The sequence below is a fragment of the Salvelinus sp. IW2-2015 genome, linkage group LG36 (assembly GCF_002910315.2).
Source record: "Salvelinus sp. IW2-2015 linkage group LG36, ASM291031v2, whole genome shotgun sequence".
In the NCBI taxonomy this organism is placed as follows: Eukaryota; Metazoa; Chordata; class Actinopteri; order Salmoniformes; family Salmonidae; genus Salvelinus; species Salvelinus sp. IW2-2015.
Genome location: NC_036875.1, coordinates 17,948,388 through 17,971,301, shown reverse-complemented (window position 1 = coordinate 17,971,301; position 22,914 = coordinate 17,948,388). Strand labels below are relative to the sequence as shown.

The 22,914-nt window shown below is 44.4% G+C and overlaps 1 protein-coding gene across 1 annotated transcript in view; it reads right to left on the bottom strand.

Moving 5' to 3' along the window:
• caska (calcium/calmodulin-dependent serine protein kinase a) overlaps positions 1-22,914 on the bottom strand; it is a 225,728-nt gene that overhangs the window by 42,374 nt on the left and 160,440 nt on the right. Inside the window, 6 exon segments of the mRNA XM_070437720.1 lie at positions 2,968-3,093; positions 4,081-4,180; positions 4,299-4,382; positions 5,286-5,408; positions 5,549-5,727; positions 19,569-19,671. Of these exon segments, the coding sequence (XP_070293821.1) occupies positions 2,968-3,093; positions 4,081-4,180; positions 4,299-4,382; positions 5,286-5,408; positions 5,549-5,727; positions 19,569-19,671 (715 nt within the window).

The window sequence follows — 22,914 nt, the reverse complement described above, 5'->3', positions numbered from 1 at the left end:
AACATTTAGTTAATGTGTATTTCTCATTTAGAAGTCGAAACTACAGCTGGGAACAGTCCCGTTTTTCTAGAAATGTACATTCTGTGGCTATCCTTCCGTGAACTTACTTGACTAAATATGTGTGTTATTTGTATGAACACTAACACAGTGATATTCAGACAGTATTATCATGCTAAGTCTGCTGTGTGTGTCATTCCTGAGTATGTGATGGGAAAAGGAGGAGAATATTCAGAATGTTTGAGATGTCTGTGGTGCCTGGGTCTGCAGTGGGAGATAGAGTCAACCATGTTTGGACAGATGCCTGTGTGATGTGTGTGGGGAGTGCATRGGGAGGCTGAGCACTAGACACCTGCTGTTCCTGGGAAAGTTCAGAGTCTCTCTCTGTCTGCTCCTACTGTGGAAGGCTGACATGAGAACCAGGGTAACACCGCATAAGTGKTTTTTTGGGGCCGCCTATGTCCAAACAGTACAGTGATGGAAAAACATTTTCAGTGTAAACTTAAACAACTAAAACCCAGATATAAAGTATGTAGAAAGGATAATGTATATATTTTTAAATAAGATCTTTGAGAACTAACAATAACCAAAACAAAAGCTAGACTCTAAAATGTTTAAAAAAATGATGCATTCGGGAGTATTTTTGTCATGACATGGGGCATAGCTGTGGGAAGTAGGGGTGCTGCAGCTCCCCCTGAAAAATCTGAAGTAATAAAAAAATTCAAATAATAACAATAAAATTATCAAAGTAGTGCACTGGGCCTTTACAACTCCTGTAGTAGCAGACTGATATAGCCATCTGCAGGGTCATGGAAACCACCCACCCACACACACCCACACAACCACACAACCACCAAGACACACACAGTACCTGCTTAATTCTGGGTAGTTGTATGATGTCTCGGTAGCTAACAGGAAATGCTATTTTCAGATCTGCTTGCAATGTTTAGATGTGATGATAAAAACGGTCTTATAAAACTGCGTCAAATATAGACTGTAGGACATACTGTATGAACTTTACACTCGGCGCTTACTCCAAACTACTAATGCGGCTACGTGCTACCATTATCAAAGATCTTACAGATTGCTTATTAAAACTTAAGACATTTTCAGAAACAAGTGTATATACACACACATCTTAAAATATTGTCATTTAACATATCACTCATTTTCCTAACTGTCAAATTGTTGTCGGAAGTTAGTCAACAATGTTCTCCCTAAAAGGAGAAATAAAGCCTTACTTCATCCCAAGTAAGGACCACTGACACACACACACTGAAACAACAAGACCGACTCACCAACCAGATCCCAAGCAGTACCCAAACACCCTAACCCAGAAGAGAATATGCACAACAAGCACTAAGCTAGCTTAGCATCCAGGCTATTGTTACAGTACATCCATTCCGTTTCCTGTGGATCTGTAGTTTCCCTGAGCCTCTCTGTGTGCGAGTGGAGAGGATGGTAACATCAGCCCTACAGATGTACTCACAGATACCCTACTGCAGGCGTCTGGAGTCACACAGCAGTGAAAGGGGCTAAGGCCTGACAATAGCACCCATTGTTCACTCTCTTTTCAGTGCAGAAGTCTGGGTCTCTCTCGCTCTCCTTGTTTCTGTTGCTTTTCAGAGCTGGATTGTGGGGGTCTCTCTCTCTTTTCAGTGATGGAGTCTGGGTCTCCTCTTTCATTCAATTTTCAGTGCAGCAGTGTGGTCTCTCTTGCTCTCTCTAATGGGCAACTGCAGCAACAGGTTCCTAGAGAAACGCCTCCCCAGGGAGAGAGAGTTGGAGACAAGTCTTCCTCTCTTTCTCTTCTTGAGCCATTCAGCCCCTGGCAAATGGGGCAGGGTCCGTAAGCAACTGCCTCATCCTCCCCCTTCCTCCCTTTTCCACTAACCCTTTTCTAACACTCTATTTGGTAACTCCCTTTCCGAACCCCCTCCAAACCTCACATCCTCAACTTAAGATATTGTAGGCCTTATAAGTTCATGAAACGCATGAATGCGCACGCACACACAACCAACCTAGATAACAGTTTGTGTTGACTGTCAAGTCAGTTGCCAGAAGCTGCATAAGCTGTAATACTTTGTGATGAAGGGTGTGATTCAAGTGTTACCAAGACCCCTTCAGGATTAAGATAAGAGTTTTTAGAGTCAACAGGCCTCAAGTAAGCCCTTTAATAAAACCCGGTTTCCCCCAGCCAGATAGCCTTCAGTAACACACACACACACACAGCTTCTCTCCTAATGTGGCATGAAATCATGAGTGCAGCATAGTTTCCTCTGCAGGGTGTGTGTGTGTTTTGGCAGTGAACTGCTGGTACCCTCTGGAGCAGAGAGGTTTGGTGTTTGGCTGGCTGCTATGAGTTCTGGGTGACAGACAAAACACAGAAAACACAAGAGAGAGGGACAGGGAAAGAGAGAGAGAGGGACAGGGAAAGAGAGAGAGAGAAATGGAGAGAGACTAAACTATCCATCTTCCACTTCTCTTTCTGCAAGAACAACATGACAATATGGTTATAACTCCACATAACCCTCTGATAAACTATATCGAGTTTGCACAATCTTTCTCCCACTTATATTCACTTATTTTCATGTCAACGAGGGAAGGTGTCTACAAACGGGCTAGATAGCTAGCTAAAGGAAATTAGCCGTTAATGTAGTCAGCTAGGACCTACAGACAAAAATGGAGTTAAGAGTATTGGAATGGAGCAGTAGCCTAACTGTCAGAGGCAGACAGAGCCATGGCTGTTGAAGTTTGAGTGTCTGACCTACAGCTAAACTCCCCTCCGCCATAGACATGAGTCAGTCAGTCAGAGAGGAGGTTAAAGATGACTCAATGACAGCTGGTGCCGATCGTCATCTAATGACAGAAACACCACATCTGTCTGACTTACATTTTAGTGGCCCGACTAGCAGTATGTCTGCCTATGTATTGGTCTCATTCTGTGTGTGTGTGTGTGTGTGTGTCTACCCACATCTAGTAGTGTGTGTAGATGCTCATCTTGGAAGACACTGTGTAGGAAGTCCATATCTTTCTCACTGCAGTCGGTCAACGCATGGATCTCCTCAAGACTGTCCAGCACCTGAGACACAGCCCCTGTACACACACACACACAAACACACACACAACGCACGCAAACGCGCACGTCAAAACAGACAATCCATAATCAGTAAGGCAGTTATGTAGGCAACAGTACAATAAAAGAGAATACATTGAACAGGAAATGGAAAAAAGGGACAAATAATGCAAGACAAAACAACAAATGGACAATCACAAAGCACACGCAGGCAGGATCTAGGTGTGTAAGAGTTGATTGCTAGAGAACTAGGGACAACACAGACAGATACAGAACACACATACAGAGCAGTATATACCTAGAGGAGGGATACCTACTTTCTGCTGCAAGTAGTCCTATCAGGAAGGCAGCATTAACACAAACAATACAGAGTTTAAGTTTAGACAAACTGACTAAGTTATCATCCTCATATAGGGACTACATGGACACAGCAACAGTAAAGGATAACTATAATTGTGGCTGAAACATTCTCTGAAAACAGTGCAGCCCATCCAAAGATTTCAGAGGTGCTGAATTGACTTGTTAGTCCAACAAAAAGAACAGCAGTACTGTGTCAGGTTAGAGAAGGTTAGAGAAATTCTAAACTATGTGTGTATGTCTTCAGTAGAGTCCATGTTTTACAGATAATGTTTAATCAAGTGTTGGGCTGGAACAAAAGCCTACAAGCCGCTCTCCAGGATGACGTTTCAGAAGCCGGTGTAAGAGTTAGAGCACTAGAGAAGATACTTTCTTTGTGAAAACAATACCTTGAAAAAGACATAAGACAAAGGGGGATACCTAGTCAGTTGTACAACTGAATGCATTCAACTGAAATGTGTCTTCCACATTTAACCCAACCCCTCTGAATCAGAGAGGTGTGGGGGACTGCCTTAATCGACATCATCAGTGGCCGGGGAACAGGAACCTAGAGTTGTAAATAATTGTGTGTGCGTGCGTGCAAACGTATGTGTGTGTGTGTGTGTGTGTGTGTGTGTGTGTGTGTATGCATGTGTGTATGTTCCTCCTACCCGAGGATGTGGGGTCTTCAGAGAAGTCAGGCATTTCCTCTGGTGGATCTCCGTAGAAGGAGTTAAACTTGTGGCTGGAGACTGCTGCCAGTACGGCTCCCTGAGACAGACAGACAGTTAGACAAACTATCTTCCATGTCAGCACCAAATGTTTTAAAACATTAACACTCCTATTGTCATTCCAACTAGAAAAGGAGAGTATAATTTGGGGAGCTTACCTTGAGCTTTCTCCTGGCGTTGAACTTCCTCAGCTGTTCCACCGTCTCTAGCAGGTGGATCTTATAGGCATAACGGTCTCTCTCCTGATCAATACAATCACAATCTCACTTTACTAGCCTTTCGGTATCCCAAGAAGACAATGTGTGTGTGTGTGTGTGTGTTTGTGGGGACATGTTTAACTATTATTTTGGGGACCAGAAGTCCCCACAAGAATAGTAAACTAACAATAATTTGACCAACTGCGGACATTTTGTTAGTCCCCACGAGGTCAACATGCTATTTCTAGGGCGTTTAGGGTTAAGGTTAGAATTAGTGTTAGAATTAGAATGACTTTAAGGGTTAGGAGCTACGGTTAGTTTTAGGGTTAGGATCTAGGGTTAGGGGTAAGGTTAGGGTAAGAGTACAGGTTAGGGTTAGGATTTTGAATGGGACTGAATTGTGTGTCCCCACAAGGTTAGCTGTACAAGACTGTGTGTGTGTGTGTTTGTACACTGTAAAGGGGTTGCGGTGAATTTGACAGTAACTTACAGGCAGCTCATTGGCAAGTGACTGTATTCCATATTACAGTACCAAAGCAAGTAGTGTGTAATGGCACAGTGCAATACCTTAGAATTTACTGTAAAAACATCAATGCTCCCATAATACAACATACCAGTTAAATTTGTACAGCCCTTTCACAAATGGGTGCAACAGATACAGCCTCTTACAAGGCACACCTCAAAATATGTTAATGAGCCAGACACAACAATACTATACATCCAATTGTGGTCAAAACATTTTTGCCACTGTAAAATACGGTACTGTATTCTGTGGGATGGAATTACAGTACCATTCGAAATACAGCCAATATCCCCCCCACCCCCACACACAAAATGTTCACATAATGCACCATCATTTACAGTATGCTGTGATCCAGTGGAGTTTGAGGCAGACAGTGTGTGTGTGTGTGTGTGTGTGTGTGTGTGTGTGTGTGTGTGTGTGTGTACCTTGAGCCAGGGGTGGTTGAGTGCCTCGTAGACAGTGATTCTCTCTGCAGGGTCCAGCATGAGCATCCGTCTCACCAGGTCTTTAGCGCTCTCTGAGATATGGCCCCATTGTCTGGGGTTTAACTGGAGAGACACACGCACACGGAGAGAGAGAAAAGCACACACACATTTTCAGGTGGGGTAAGGCTACTAATACCATAGGCACAGACTGGAATTTATTATTGTACACATCATTGTGTGGTGCCGTTTTGTAAATCAACTACTACCTTGTATTTGCCTCTGCAGATGGCTTCAAACAGGCGTTCCTTTGTGCCGTAGAAGGGCAGGCAGCCAGAGAGCAGGATGAAGAGGATGACGCCACAGCCCCACACATCTACTGGCTTACCATAAGGCTCCCTCTTCACCACCTCTGGGGCCATGAAGTGGGGTGTTCCTACACGACCTGTAGGGAAGAGACAAAGGGTAGACACACATTCAGTCATACACACATGTGGACGAGTGGCCCTCCTCTGGGACTGTCACCTTGTCGTGGTGAGGGGGCTTATGTACCTCAACGACCCCTCAAGAGCTATGCCGGTGGGAGGTAACTCCCAGCAGGTCTAACCAAACCGGACAGGTCTAGGGCGAGGGATCAGACGAAGCACAGTCCGCCTATTGATCATGGAGCTTTACAAAGGAAAATGATCTACGACCACTGTAGATAACAGTGGGCACAGCTGCCCGGGAAGGGTTGCGAAGCTACTGGTAATTTACCACAGTTACCGGAATCTTTGGTTATTTTGGTAATTAACAGAAAATCTATGGCAATCTATTGTAATTTTTTGTATAATCTTATTTAATTACTTATTTTACATGTGAAAAGGCCAAAGAGGGTCAGAGATAATTACAGACACCTGTGAAAATCTGAAGTACCCGTCTTGTGATAGATAGCATAAAATCCTTGAAAATTATCAAAGATCTGGTAGTTTGAAAATTTCTAGTCACCCATTCAGTAGTTCAAAAAAGATTTCCGAAAGCAAAACTATGGAAACACAACCTCACTAAAACCTTAGCCAAACAGACTACTCTAAAAGGGTGCCCATGAATCCCCTGGCCCAAACTCAACTGAAAGTCCAGGGGAAGAAGAGTCTTCTATAGCTCATGTCAAGAATGAGAATTGGATGCTGGAATGCCAGAACATTTTACCAGACAGGAAAGCTGTCACAAATAGCTAGAGAGATGAGAAGATACAACCTGAGCATTGTTGAAGTCTGAAAGCAGATGGAACACCTTTGGGGAAATATCACAGGTGAAACCATCCTCTTCCTCTGTGCTATGCTCCAACCAACTCAGCTGACTTCGAAGAGAAAAAGTTGCCTTCTATCAACAGCTACAAGCAGTTATTCAAAAAGTACCCAAGAGAGACTGTGATCTAAATTGTACTGGTAGACATGAATGCCAAGATTGGAAAATAAAATGACAACTGGAGAAGCACAATTTTATTTCCCCTTTATTTAACCAGGTAGGCCAGTTGAGAACAAGTTCTCATTTACAACTGCGACCTGGCCAAGATAAAGCAAAGCAGTGCAACTAACAACAACAACACAGAGTTACACACGGGATGGATTGGAGATGCTTAATATGAGTCTGGAAGGAGAGTTTACAGTCTAGCCAGACACCTAGGTATTCTAAGTCAGAACCGTCCACAGTAGTGATGCTAGTCGGGCAGACGGATGCGGGCAGCGATTGGTTGAAGAGCATGCATTTAGTTTTACTAGCGTTTAAGGGCAATTGGAGGCCACGGAAGGAGTGTTGTATGGCATTGAAGCTTGTTTGGAGGTTTGTTAACACAGTGTCCAAAGGGCCAGATGTATACAGAATGGTGTCGTCTGCGTAGAGGTGGTTTAAGGAATCACCCGCAGCAAGAGCGACATCATTGATATATACAGAGAAAAGAGTTGGCCCGAGAATTGAACCCTGCGGTACCCCCATAGAAACTGTCAGAGGTCCGGACAACAGGCCCTCCGATTTGACACACTGAACTCTATCTGAGAAGTAGTTGGTGAACCAGGCGAGGCAGTCATTTCAGAAACCAAGGCTGTTGATTCTGCCAATAAGAATTCGGTGATTGACAGAGTTGAAAGCCTTGGCCAGGTCGATGAAGACGGCTGCACAGTATTGTCTTTTATCGATGGCGGTTATGATATCGTTTAGTACCTTGAGCGTGGCAGAGGTGCATCGGTGACCAGCTCGGGAACCGGATTGCACAGTGGAGAAGGTACGGTGGGATTCGAAGGCTTTAGAAAGGTTTTCTAAAGAGGGGGATGACCGCGGCAGCTTTCCAATCTTTAGGAATCTCGGACGATACGAAAGAGAGGTTGAACAGACTAGTAATAGGGGTTGCAACAATGAGAGGGTCCAGATTGTCTAGAAAGAGAGGGTCCAGATTGTCTAGCCCAGCTGATTTGTATGGGTCCAGGTTTTGCAGCTCTTTCAGAACATCTGCCATCTGGATTTGGGTGAAGGAGAAGCTGGGGAGGCTTGGGCAAGTAGCTGCGGGGGAGCTGTTGGGGTAGCCAGGAGGAAAGCATGGCCAGCCGTAGAGAAATGCTTGTTGAAATTCTCGATTATCGTGGATTTATCGGTGGTGACAGTGTTTCCTAACCTCAGTGCTGTGGGCAGCTGGGAGGAGGTGCCCCAAACAGTGTCMCAAAACTTTTTGGAGTCAGTGCTAGTGGGMAAAGACAAGTGACAGATGACACCTGGAAAGAAATAGAGGCAAGGAGGGAGACCAAACTCAAACTCAACTGGGAAATGGATGACACCAAGAGAGGAAGTCTGCAGCAGGAATATCGACATAGAAACAAGGTGGTCAGAAAGAGGGAAGAGAAAGCACACAAGGAACCGCTTGCTAGCGAGGTGGAGGCAGCAGCCAAAGCAACAAAATTCCAAGGAACTGTACAAGATCACCGGACAGCTGGCTGGGAAGAACAGGAGCCGAAGCCATCCCATTAAAGATGAACGGGAAACCCTCTTACCAAAAAATCCCAAGAAATGGAGTGCTGGAGATAACACTTTGAGGAAATCCCAAACAAGCCTCCACCTGACTTAACCACAGTCATTGTGGCAGCAACAGCCCTGCAAACAACAATTATTTGCTAGGATGTCCCCGGAACATCACAAAATGATCACCTAAACTGGTCAGGAAGTTATCAAAACACTTAGTTTAGAAAATCTAAATTCAGCAATTGCATTCTTCTCATATTACTCTGTAGGCTACTGACCTATTCAAAACTTCTTCTGGCATCTCACCATACATCTGTCAGTAGTTATTGAACTCAACCGGCAGGAGGTTTGTTTGCTGTGATTGAGTGGGGGGAAACAGCTGCGGGCAAGGTTCTGACAGATGGGTGTGTCTTGGTGGTGGCAAGGATTTCTTGCTGGACGAACCCACTTCTTGAGGAGAAAGCCCAAAAAACGAGGCCAAATCAGCAGTTCCCCTTTAAGTCAAGTAAGTCACAAGTGTGGACACATGAATGTGCACAAACATGCTCACACACAGAATATCACTTCTTGTTTTTTCTGAACAGAATGTCATGTCTACTGAATATGAAAGAAGAAGTGGTCTTTCTTCTGGCTTCAAAAGCCACAAACTACCAAAGAAACTGGAACATTGTTGATATTCATATTCTACTGCAACTCTTTACTACGCTTCTGAGTGTGTGTTTTCAAGTTTGAAGATATATGTCACATGCACACCTGAAGATGGCGTGGAAGAACATGGCTGACTTTTTACATTCTCCCAACCAATTGTGCAATTTTGTAAACAGTTTTTGCGTTTTGTGTAACTTAATTTTAACTTATTGTGTGCATAATATTGCTGCTACCGTCTCTTATGACCGAAAATAACTTCTAGACATCAGAAATGTGATTACTCACCGCGGACTGGAAGAAACTTTTTCCTTTAATGAGTCCGATGAGAAGGATATCCTGCTTCCACTGGAACAGGCCCAGATCCACACCTTTTGCGTGAATAAAAGACGCCGGAAAAGGGGACGTGGAACAGCGACTCCTGAGAATCCGTAGGCGAGCGAGTAAACTCCCAATGCCTTCCATTCTTCTTGCTAACGTGCAATCATTAGAAAATAAAATTGATGACCTACTATTAAGATTATCCTACCAACAGGACATTAAAAACTGTAACATCTTATGTTTCCCGAGACGTGGCTGAACAAAGAAACGGACAATATACAGTCATGGCCAAAAGTTTTGAGAATGACACAAATATTAATTTTCACAAAGTTTGCTGCTTCAGTGTCTTTAGATATTTTTGTCAGATGTTACTATGGAATACTTAAGTATAATTACAAGCATTTTATAAGTGTCAAAGGCTTTTATTGACAAGTACATGAAGTTGATGCAAAGAGACAATATTTGTAGTGTTGACCCTTCTTTTTCAAGACCTCTGCAATCCGCCCTGGCATGCTGTCAATTAACTTCTGGGCCACATCCTGACTGATGGCAGCCCATTCCTGCATAATCGATGCTTGGAGTTTGTCAGAATTTGTGGGTTTTTGTTTGTCCACCCGCCTCTTGAGAATTGACCATAAGTTCTCAATGGGATTAAGGTCTGGGGAGTTTCCTGGCCATGGACCCAAAATATCGATGTATTGTTCCCCGAGCCACTTAGTTATCACTTTCGCCTTATGGCAAGGTGCTCCATCATGCTGGAAAAGGCATTCGTCACCAAACTGTTCCTGGATGGTTGGGAGAAGTTGCTCTCGGAGGATGTGTTGGTACCATTCTTTATTCATGGCTGTTCTCTTAGGCAAAATTGTGAGTGAGCCCACTCCCTTGGCTGAGAAGCAACCCCACACATGAATGGTCTCAGGATGCTTTACTGTTGGCATGACACAGGACTGATGGTAGCGCTCACCTTGTCTTCTCCGGACAAGCCTTTTTCCGGATGCCCCAAACAATTGGAAAGGGGATTCATCAGAGAAAATTACTTTACCGCAGTCCTCATCAGTCCAATCCCTGTACCTTTTGCAGAATATCAGTCTGTTCCTGATGTTTTTCCTGGAGAGAAGTGGCTTCTTTGCTGCCCTTCACACCAGGCCATCCTCCAAAAGTCTTCGCCTCACTATGCGTGCAGATGCACTCACACCTGCCTGCTGCCATTCCTCAGCAAGCTCTGTACTGGTGGTGCCCCGATCCCGCAGCTGAATCAACTTTAGGAGACGGTCCKGGCACTTGCTGGACTTTCTTGGGCGCCCTGAAGCCTTCTTCACAATAATTGAACCGCTCTCCTTGAAGTTCTTGATGATCCGATAAATGGTTGATTTAGGTGCAATCTTACTGGCAGCAATATCCTTGCCTGTGAAGCCTTTTTTTGTGCAAAGCAATGATGACGGCACGTGTTCCCTTGCAGGTAACCATGGTTGACAGAGGAAGAACAATGATTCCAAGCACCACCCTCCTTTTGAAGCTTCCAGTCTGTTATTCGAACTCAATCAGCATGACAGAGTGATCTCCAGCCTTGTCTCTCGTAACGAGAGAACCACTGACATGATGTCAGCTGGTCCTTTTGTGGCAGGGCTGAAATGCAGTGGAAATGTTTTTTGAGAATTCAGTTCATTTGCATGGCAAAGAGGGACTCATCTGATCACTCTTCATAACATTCTGGAGTATATGCAAATTGCCATCATACAAACTGAGGCAGCAGACTTTGTGAAAATTAATATTTGTGTCATTCTCAAAACTTTTGGCCATGACTGTAGAGCTGGTGGGATTTTCCATGCACCGGCAGAACAGAGACGCTACCTCTGTTAAGACGAGGGGTGAGTGTGTGCGTCTTTTGTCAATAACAGCTGGTGCGTGATGTCTAATATCAAAGAAGTCTCAAGGTATTACTCGCCTGAGGTAGAGTACCTTATGATAAGCTGTCAACCACACTATCTACCAAGAGAGTTCTCATCTGTATTATTCGTAGCCGTCTATTTACCACCACAAAGTGAAGCTGGCACTAAGACCGCTCTCAACCAACTCTATAAGGCCATAAGCAAAGAAGAATATGCTTACCCAGAAGTGGCGTTCCAGTGGCCGGGAACTTTAATGCAAGCAAACTTAAATCAGTTTTACCAAATTTTACCAGCATGTCACATGTGCAAGCAGGGGGAAAAAATCCTAGACCACCTTTACTCCACACACTGAGATGCATACAAAGCTCTCTCCCTCCCTCCATTTGGAAAATTTGACCACAATTCTATCCTCCTGATTCCTGCTTACAAGCAAAAACTAAAGCAGGAAGTACCAGTGACTCGCTCAATACGGAAGTGGTCAGATGACGCGGATGCTACACTACAGGACTGTTTTGCTAGCACAGACTGGAATATGTTCAGGGATTCATCCAATGGCATTGAGGAACACACCACCTCAGTCATCGGCTTCATCAATAAGTGCATCGATGACGTTGTCCCCACAGTGACTGTACATACATATCCCAACCAGAAACCATGGATTACAGGCAACATCATCGAGCTAAAGGCTAGAGCTGCCGCTTTCAAGGAGCTGGGGACTAATCCGGACGCTTATAAGAAATCCCGCTATGCCCTCAGATGAACCATCAAACAAGCAAAGCGTCAATACAGGATTGAGATTGAATCGTACTACACCGGCTCTGACGTTCGTCGGATGTGGCAGGGTTTGAAAACTATTATGGACTACAAAGGGAAACCCAGACGCGAGCTGGCCAGTGACGCGAGCCTACCAGACAAGCTAAATGCCTTTTATGCTCGCTTCGAGGCAATAAACACTGAAGCATGCACGAGAGCACCAGCTGTTCTGGATGACTATGTGATAATGCTCTCGGTAGCCGATGTGAACAAAACCTTTAAACAGGTCAACATTCACAAAGCCGCTGGGCCAGATGGATTACCAGGACATGTACTCAAAGCATGCGCGGACCAATGTCAGCGGGTCTTCACTGACATTTTCAACCTCTCCCTGACCGAGTCTGTAATACCTACATGTTTCAAGCAGACCACCATAGTCCCTGTGCCCAAGAAAGTGAAGGTAACCTGCTAATGATTACCGCCCCGTGGCACTCACGTCGGTAGCCATGAAGTGCTTTGAAAGGCTGGTCATGGCTCACATCAACAGCATCTCTCCGGCCACCATAGACCCACTCCAATTTGCATACCGCCCCAACAGATCCACAGATGACACAATCTCAATCGCACCCCACACAGCCCTTCTCACCTGGACAAAATGTACACCTACAGTGGGGAGAACAAGTATTTGATACACTGACAATTTTGCAGGTTTTCCTACTTACAAGCATGTAGAGGTCTGTAATTTTTATCATAGGTACACTTCCAACGTGAGAGAAGGAATCTAAACAAAAATCAGAAAATCACATTGTATGATTTTTAATTAATTAATTTGCATTTTTATTGCATGACATAAGTATTTGATACATCAGAAAAGCAGAACTGAATATTTGGTACAGAAACCTTAGTTTGCAATTAACAGAGATAATACGTTTCCTGTAGTTCTGACCAGTGTTGCAACACACTGCAGGCAGTGATTTTGGCCCACTCCTCCATAACAGACCTTCTCCAGATCCTTCAGGTTTCGGGGCTGTCGCTGGCAATACGGACTTTCGGCTCCCTCCAAAATTTTCATATTGGGTTTCAGGTCTGGAGACTGGCTAGGCCACTCCAGGACTTGAAATGCTTCTTACGGAGCACTCCTTAGTTGCCCTGGCTGTGTGTTTCGGGTCGTTGTCATGCTGGAAGACCCAGCCACGACCATCTTCAATGCTCCTTACTGAGGAAGGAGGTTGTTGGTCAAGATCTCGCGATACATGGCCCCATCCACCTCCCTTCAATACGTGTGCAGTCGTCCTGTCCCCTTTGCAGAAAAGCATCCCCAAAGAATGAAGTTGTTCCACCTCCATGCTTCACGGTTGGGATGGTGTTCTTGGGTTGTACTCATCCTTCTATTCCTCCAAACACGGCGAGTGGAGTTTAGAGCAAAAGCTCTATTTTTGTCTCATCAGACCACATGACCTTCTCCCATTCTCCTCTGGATCATCCAGATGGTCATTGGCAACTTCGAGGGCTGGACATGCGCTGCGCTTGAAGCAGGGGACCTTGCGTGCGCTGCAGGATTTTAATCCATGACGGCGTAGTGTGTTACTAATGGTTTCTTTGAGACTGTGGTCCCAGCTCTCTTCAGGTCATTGACCAGGTCCTGCCCGTGTAGTTCTGGGCTGATCTCCTCACATTCCTCATGATCATTGATGCCCACGAGTGAGATCTGCATGGAGCCCAGACCGAGGGTGATTGACCGTCACTCTTGAACTTCTTCCATTTTCTAATAATTGTGCAACAGTTGTTGCCTTCTCACCAAGCTGCTTGGCTATTGTCCTGTAGCCCATCCCAGCCTTGTACAGGTCTACAATTTATCCCTGATGTCCTTACACAGCTCTCTGGTCTTGGCCATGGTGGAGGGTTGGAGTCTGTTTGATTGAGTGTGTGGACAGGTGTCTTTATACAGGTAAACAGTTCAAACAGGTGCAGTTAAATACAGGTAATGAGTGGAGAACAGGAGGGCCTTTAAAGAAAAACTAACAGGTCTGTGAGAGCCGGAATTCTTACTGGTTGGTAAGGTGATCAAATCTTATGTCATGCAATAAAATGCAAATTAATTACTTAAAAATCATACAATGTGATTTTCTGGATTTTTGTTTTAGATTCCGTACCTCAAGTTGAAGTGTACCTATGATAAAAATGACAGACCTCTACATGCTTTGTAAGTAGGAAAACCTGCAAAATCGGCAGTGTATCAAATACTTGTTCTCCCCACTGTATGTGAGAATGCTGTTCATGGACTACAGCTCAGCATTCAACACCATAGTGCCCCGGAATCTCATCACTAAGCTAAGGACTCTGGGACTAAACACCGCCCTCTGCAACTGGATCTTGGACTTCCTGACGGGCCGCACCCAGGTGGTAAGAGTAGGCAACAACACGTCTGCCACACTGATCCTTAACACTGCGGCTCGTCATGGATGTGAACTTAGTACCCCCCTGTATTCCCTGTTCACCCACGACTGCGTGGCCAAACACAATGCCAACACCATCATTAAGTTTGCTGACGACACAACAGTGGTAGGCCTGATCACCGACAACGATGAGACGGCCTATAGGAAGGARGTCAGAGAACTGGCAGTGTGGTGCCAGGACAACAACCTCTCCCTCAATGTGAGCAAGACAAAGGAGCTGATCGTGGACTACAGGAAAATGCGGGCCGAACAGGCCCCCATTAACATCGACGGGGCTGTAGTGGAGCAGGTCGAGAGTTTCAAGTTCCTTGGTGTCCACATCACCAACAACCTATCATGGACCAAACATACCAAAACAGTTGTTAAGAGGGCACGACAAAACCTTTTCCCCCTCAGGAGACTGAAAAAATTTGGCATGGGTCCTGAGATCCTCAAAAGGTTCTACAGCTGCACCATCGAGAGCATCCTGACCGGTTGCATTACCGCCTGGTATGGCAACTGCTCTGCATCTGACCATAAGGCGCTACACAGGGTAATGCAAACGCCCCAGTACATCACTGGGGCCAAGCTTCCTGCCATCCAGGACCTATATAATAGGCGGTGTCAGAGGAAAGGCCTTAAAATTGTCAGAGACTCCAGTCACTGAAGTTATAGACTGTTTTCTCTGCTACTGCACGGCAAGCAGTACTGGAGCGCCTAGTCTAGGATCAAAAGGCTCCTCAACAGCTTATACCCCCAAGCCATTAAACTGCTGAACAATTCATAAAAATCGCCACCGGACAATTTACATTGACCCCCCCCGTACACTGCTACCTCTCGCTGTGTGTTTGTTACCTATGCAGTCMCTTCGCCCCCACCTACAAGATCACCTCAAATAGCCTGTACCCCTGCACACTGACTCGGTATCGGTGCCCCCTGTATATAGCCTCGTTATTCTTATTGTGTTACTTTTTATTATTACGTTTTATTTGAGCCTACTTGGTAAATATTTTCTTCTTGAACTGAACTGTTGGTTAAGGGCTTGTAAGTAAGCATTTCACGGTAAAGTTTACACTTGTTGTATTCGGCGCATGTGGCAAATAAAGTTTGATTTTAAGTACAGTGAAATGCTTTACTTGCAACCCCCCCCCCCCCAACAAAGGAGATAAGAAAGGAAGAAAACAAAGACAGTGTAAGTTATATACAGGGTGAGTACCAGTACCAAATGTACAGTGTGCAAGGACACTGGAGTAGTCGAGGTAGATACAGTAGATACTAATACATACATGTAAACAGAAATAATAGTGACCAGGAGCAGGAAAAATAGATAGGAACAATTGTAATGGCAATCAATAATCAATTAACAGCAGCGTAATGGTAGTAATACATCTAATCAATAATAATTTTAGCAGCAGTGTAGGTGTGAGGGGTTGTGTGCATGTGGTGGAAGCAGTGGTGGAAAAAGTACTCAATTGTAATACTTGAGTAAAAGTAAAGATACCTTAAAAGAAAATGACACAAGTAAAAGTGAAAGTCACCCAGTAAAATGCTACTTGAGTAAAAGTCTAAAACTATTTGATTTTAAATCTACTTAAGTATCAAAAGCAAATGTAATCACTAAAATCTACTTAAGTATCTAAAGTAAAAGTATAAATAATTTCAAATTCCTTCAAATTACAGACGGTAGGCAATTAAGGTCACAGTTATGAAAACCTAGGGACACTAAAGAAGCCTTTCTACTGACTCTGAAAAACACCAAAAGAAAGATGCCCAGGGTCCCTGCTCATCTGCGTGAACGTGCCTTAGGCATGCTGCAAGGAGTCATGGGCAATAAATTGTGGCCAGGGCAATAAATTGCAATGTCCGTACTGTGAGACGCCTAAGACATCGCTATCGGGAGACAGGACGGACAGCTGATCGTCCTCGCAGTGGAAGACCACGTGTAACAACACCTGCTCAGGATCGGTACATCCGAACATCACACCTGCGGGACAGGTACAGGATGGCAACAACAACTGCCCGAGTATAACCAGGAACGCACAATCCCTCCATCAGTGCTCAGACTGTAGACAATAGGCTGAGACAGGATGGACTGAGGGCTTGTAGGCCTGTTGTAAAGTAGGTCCTCACCAGACATCACCGCCAACAACGTCGCCTGTGGGCACAAACCCACCGTCACTGGACCAGACAGGACCGGCAAAAAGTGCTCTTCACCGACGAGTCGCGGTTTTGTCTCACCAGGGGTGATGGTCGGATTCGCGTTTATCGTCAAAGGAATCAGCGTTGCACCGAGGTCTGTACTCTGGAGCGGGATCGATTTGGAGGTGGAGGGTCCTTCATGGTCTGGGGCGGTGTGGCACAGCATCATCGGATTGAGCTTGCTGTCATTGCAGGCAATCTCAACGCTGTGCGTTACAGGGAAGTTATCCTCCTCCCTCACGTGGTACCCTTCCTGCTGGCTCATCCTGACATGACCCTCCAGCATGACAATGCCACCAGCCATACTGCTCGTTTTGTGCGTGATTTCCTGCAAGACAGGAATGTCAGTGTTCTGCCATGGCCAGCAAAGAGCCCGGATCTCAATCCCATTGAGCGCGTCTGGGACCTGTTGGATCGGAGAGTGAGGGCTAGGGCCATTCCCCCCAGAAATGTCCGGGAACTTGCAGGTTCCTTTGTGGAAGAGTGGTGTAACATCTCAGCAAGAACTGTCACATCTGGTGAAGTCCATGAGGAAGAGATGCACTGCACTACTTAATGCAGCTGGTGGCCACATCAGATACTGACTGTTACTTTTGATTTTGACCCCCCTTTGTTCAGGGACACATTATTCCATTTCTGTTAGTCACATGTCTGTGGAACTTGTTCAGTTTATGTCTCAGTTGTTGAATCTTATGTTCATACAAATATTTACACATGTTAAGTTTGCTGAAAATAAACGCAGTTGACAGTGAGAGAATGTTTATTTTTTTGCTGAGTTTACATTGTGGCATTTCTCTTCCATTTCAAAGATGATAAAAAAAGCATGTTTTTTTCTTTGTATTATCTTTTACCAGATCTAATGTGTTATATTCTCCTACATTCATTTCACATTTGTGTTTAGTGAGTCTGCCAGATCAGAGGCAGTAGGGATGACCAGTGATGTTCTCTTGACAAGTGCGTGAATTGTACCATTTTGTGTGTGAATTGTACCATTTTCCTGTCCTGCTAAGCGTTCAGAATATAACGAGTACTTTTGGGTGTCAGGGAGAATGTATGGAGTAAAAAGTACATTATTTTCTTTAGGAATGTAGTGAAGTAAAAGTTTAAAAAGTAAAGTACAGATACCCCCCAAAAACTACTTAAGTAGTTCTTCAAAGTATTTTTACTTAAGTACTTTACACCACTGGGTGTAAGCATGTGGTAATTAGTAATGCGTCTGTGAGTGAGGGTGTGTGTATGTGAGTAGGTGTGTGTGAGTAAGAGTGGCGGTGAGTGGGTAGAGGCCTGTGGATGGGCATAGAGTCAGTGTGGAAAGTCTGTGGGAGAGGGAGAGCAGTAGTTATTAGCCATTTAACAGCCTTATAGCCAGGGGATAGAAGTTGTTTAGGAGTCTGTTGGACTGAGCCTTGATGCACCGGTACTGCCTGCTGGATGGGAACATGGTGAACAGTCTTGGGTGGCTGGAGTCTTTGGCAATTTTTTTGTGTGTGCTAACATGATTCACCAGACACAGTCAGGTCTAATTCCTATTTTAAGGTCAGGCCATGTACATAGGTGTGTAGTTTCAACGCCCTGTTAAAACACACGTGTCAGCATTGTTGGTTATGGGCTTGTAAGTAAGCATTTCACTGTAAGGTCTACATGTATTTGGCTCATGTGACAAATACAATTTGATTTGTTAGTAAGAGGAAATTTGATTATTGGGTCAAACCAATGTGTGACGAAAGCTGATAGCTGATGTGTCAAAAACATGAGTAATGCATTACAATGCATCAGGGATGAAGATAAATATCTATTCCTCCCTGATTCAGGGTGAATGGATAGCACTGGGGAGCATAGTTTGTTGGTTTATCTTGTCTGCTGTGAAAACACTCATTCAAATGAAATGTTAACCTAACAATTCATCCATACATCTGGTACCCTACGTGTGGCATTACCCTTGGAGCGACTGCACACACTGTGTTTCTCGGTTGCTCATTAAGAACAACTTGATTTAAGTCTTGGTGTGGTTCAATGTGGCAGTTACTGATATTTGTCCCCCATGAGGCACCATAGGAACAAAGCCAGTATTACTTCTTCAAAATATTCTGAATGAATCTAATTTAAGAAATCTGTAAATCATTTTAACGTTTTCGCCGAGGAGGTTTTAGCCATGCGATTTTACATCTAGCTAAGGTGTTTGGTGCAGTATTTCTCAAATAAAAAATGTGAGACMTGTTGTCTTATGTAAACAAAGTCTGATCCTCTGCGCTGATGGGCAGGTTTGTCTCACTGTCTGTGTGTTCTGCGGTAGGATTGGATAGAGCGCAACAACTGCAGCTGTGTATCCTATGTTTGTGGGTAAGAGAGCATTGTCGAAATCAAAACCAAACCTTCAAGTCATGACAAACTCACTTACAAAAGACAGTTTGGGGGGAAAAACTGACTTTATGAACAAAATTAACCTGTTTACACTGTAGTAAATTTTGACACTAGAATAAATGTTTCTGACTAATAACGATGCCACATAGAAAACAGCCTATCAGATCAGTTGTTTATTGCCTTCAGTTGCGCTTTAAGGGGATAGTTGACCCCAGAAATCTAAGTCTGTCCAATTAAATGGTGCCAATCTTTCCCAATTATTTGATTGTATTATTAATTAACTATTTGAATGTATGAATAGCAGAAACAAGCTGATTGCAGGTACTAGTTACAAGTACCGACTACAGTACGTTGATAAAAGTTGTATCCTTCCTGTGTGAGAGAGCAAAGTGAGAAGAGAGCGGCTACGCTCCAATAGCCACACTAGCATACCACATACCAATGAAGCAGAATGTACTGGCCATGCATTCTAAATGGTATACTAGTGTAGATATTGTAACATAAACTCGATATAGCCTCTTTTCCAATATCCATAGTAGGATACCATTTAGAATGCATGGCCAGTACATTCTGCTTCATTCCATGTGGTATTCTAGTGTGGATATTGGACGGAGCCTGACAGCCAGTCCCAATTCAGATCTGCAAACATCTGAGTGATGCACAGGGACATTCCCAGCATGCAATGTGTTGTGTACCTCCAGCCACCAGTCCTGACTCTCCCAGTTGGATGGCCACGCCGAACCCTCCCAGCTTCACTGGAGCGCTGTTCTCTTTAGACGCCAGGAGGACACAGTGGGGCTGGATGACAAAGGGAAAGAAAGAAAGAGTGGGGAAGGGAGAGAGAGAACAATATATTACATTCTTGATTAAATAGCTAGWATAATATTTAAACTGCATCCAATGGCTTATCATAGTGATCTACGCTTTATTATGGGCAATAGGTTCAGTAAACATGATTGCATTCTGTATCAGAAAGTAAGCTGGCCCCCGCTTAAGTCTCGTAGATCATGCACTGCTCTCTTTTTGTTTATAAAGCCCAATTGTGCAAACCTCCGCCATATTTTACTTTACTTTAAATGACAGACATACGAGCCACCAGACCTGATCACAGGGATGGCTAACTCTAGAGGTCCCGTTGACCACTACAGAATTAGGGAAATCAGATTCTTTGGGGCGCTCCGTATATGGAATGATCTGCAGATGCTCTGGCGCCTCTAGGGCAGTTCAAGTTGTCAATGAAGGACCTCATCGTTGAAGAATGTGTTTGTTCTTAAATTGCTTGTAGTATGGTATGTTTGTATTGTGCTGTATGTTCACATGTTGTACATTTTATAAATTGTGTTCATGAAGGGTTCCCTTGAAAAAGAGGCCTTGGTCAAATAAAATAAGTAATTGTGCACACAATCCAGAAAATTGCCTTTGACTTCMCAATGACGCTTAAAGACACACATAGCGACCTCAGAAGGATGTTATATTTTAAACCATTAAAGGAGACACCCACCAATAAAATATAATCTAAATACAAGACACACCCTCACACCCACCCTAAAACCAAGAAGTACCCCACTACAGTGGAAAGTCAGACATAATATTGTACATCGGGAAGCAAAGAAAAAAGTRTGAGCAAATGAGAAGCTGTCTAGGTATAGGATCTAGGTACTTGCTAAGAATTCCGTCAGCTCTTGTCAAGCTGTAAGCAGAATCTGCAAGTGTATCTGTAGGGTTAACATTTTACTTCCAATAAAATAGTCTCTTTCAATATAAGCATATTAAAACAACAACATAATCATAAACACTGCAAAACACCCTGGTAAATCCATTATCCTTCCACCCTGTGTCTGACACACCACAGGAGTCAGTAGTCTGTGTGTGTGTGTGTGTGTGTGTGTGTGTGTGTGTGTGTGTGTGTGTGTGTGTGTGTGTGTGTGTGTGTGTGTGTGTCTACCTAACTAAATCCTTTGAGTATGTACACTACATGACCAGAAGTATGTGGACAACTGCTGTTCGAACATCTCTTTCCAAAATAATGGGCATTAATATAGAGTTGGTCCCCCCTTTGCTGCTATAACAGCCTCCACTCTTCTGGGAAGGCTTTCCACTAGATGTTGGAACATTGCTGCGGGGACTTGCTTCCATTCAGCCACGAGCATTAGTGAGGTCGGGCACTGATGTTGGGCGATTAGGCCTGGCTCGCAGTCGGCGTTCCAATTCATCCCAAAGGTGTTCGATGGGGTTGAGCTCAGGGCTCTGTGCAGGCCAGTCAAGTTCTTCCACACCGATCTCGAAAATGTCTGTATCGGCCTTGCTTTGTGCACTTGGGCATTGTCATGCAGAAACAGGAAAGGGCCTTCCCCAAACTGTTGCCAGAAAGTTGGAAGCACTGAATCGTCTAGAATGTCATTGTATGCTGTAGCGTTAAGATTTCCCTTCACTGGAACTAAGGCCCAGGCCAGGCCCCAACCATTATTCCACCTCCACCAAACTTTACAGTTCGCATTATGCATTGGGGCAGGTAGCGTTCTCCTGGCATCCACCAAACCCAGATTTGTCCATCGGACTGCCAGATGGTGCAGCGTGATTCATCACTCCAGAGAGCGCGTTTCCACTGCTCAAATTGCGGCGAGCTTTACACCACTCCAGCCGACACTTGGCATTGCACATGGTGATCTTAGGCTTGTGTGAGGCTGCTCGGCCATGGAAACCCATTTAATGCCGCAGTTCTTCTTGCTTCCAGAGGCAGTTTGGAATTCAGTGAGTGTTGCAACCAAGGACAGACGATTTTTACGCGCTACGTTCTTCAGCGCTCAGTGGTCCCTTTCTGTGAGTTTGTGTGGCCTACCACTTCGCGGCTGAGCCGTTGTTGCTCCTAGACGTTTCCACTTCACAATAACAGAATTTACGGTTGACCGGGACAGCTCTAGCAGGGCAGGAATTTGACAAACTGACTTGTTGGAAAGGTGGCATCCTATAACTGTGCCATTGTTGATAGTCACTGAGCTCTTCGGTAAGGCCATTCTACTGCCACTGTTTGTCTATGGAGATTGCATGGCCGTGTGATCGATTTTCTACACCTGTCAGCAACATGGGGGGAATAACAGATTTTTCTCTACTTCTCAAATTAGGGGTGTCCACATACTTTTGTATATATAGTGTAAGTGTGTGTGTGTCAAAATTACTATGGTCTGGGTAGGGCTACAGCCATGAAAACATCATTACAGAAACCTACACATCAAAGACAGTTTGAAGACTTGCTCCAATGAATCGCTGACACATACATGTGTAAATCTGTTAACAAGAGTTGTACATGACGCCACCACCACAACAGACTTGTATTTTTCTCTTTAAAAGACAAGTTCCTGTCTCATTCTGAACACATTCTGAAGTTACTTTTGTCTCCATCTATTACTAGTTTTCAGTTTTTCCCAAAATGCTGGGTTGGGCCAAGGGTTAGGCCGAAGATAGTTCTCCTGAGTGGTAAATTAAAACTGGGTTGAAGCTTGAACCATAGTGGCTACAGAATTTTTTTTTTGACAACCTAATAAAAATGAGAACGCCTGTACGTGGGTCAACCGCTGTCCTATATAAGTAACATGTATACTTCAGGTATGCTACATAAACAGTGTATACATTTTATAAATTGTGTTCATGCAGGGTTCCCTGTATACATATATACCTGTCTCTGTGGTCCTAGCGGTTGCTCAAGCATGTGTGGGCAATCAGCAGTGGGCTGGCCCTGTGTGTGTGTGTGGTGTGTGTGTGTGTGTGTGTGGTGTGTGTGTGTGTGTGTGTGTGTGTGTGTGTGTGTGTGTGTGTGTGTGTGTGTGGTAACAGTGTGGCGCACGCTCTGCCCTGTCTCTCGTTCTCTGTGGTTTAAAGCTGTAGTCAACCCCCCCTTTTCCTTTAAGTTTTCTCAGTTAAGACTCATCAGATTCTGTACTTTGGCATTTCACAGCTTCCGAGAGTAGATCACAGCTGAAGGGAATGCAGAGAAGGAGAGGAAAGAGAGAGAAAGTGAGAGAAGAGGGAGAGAGAGCTTTTACG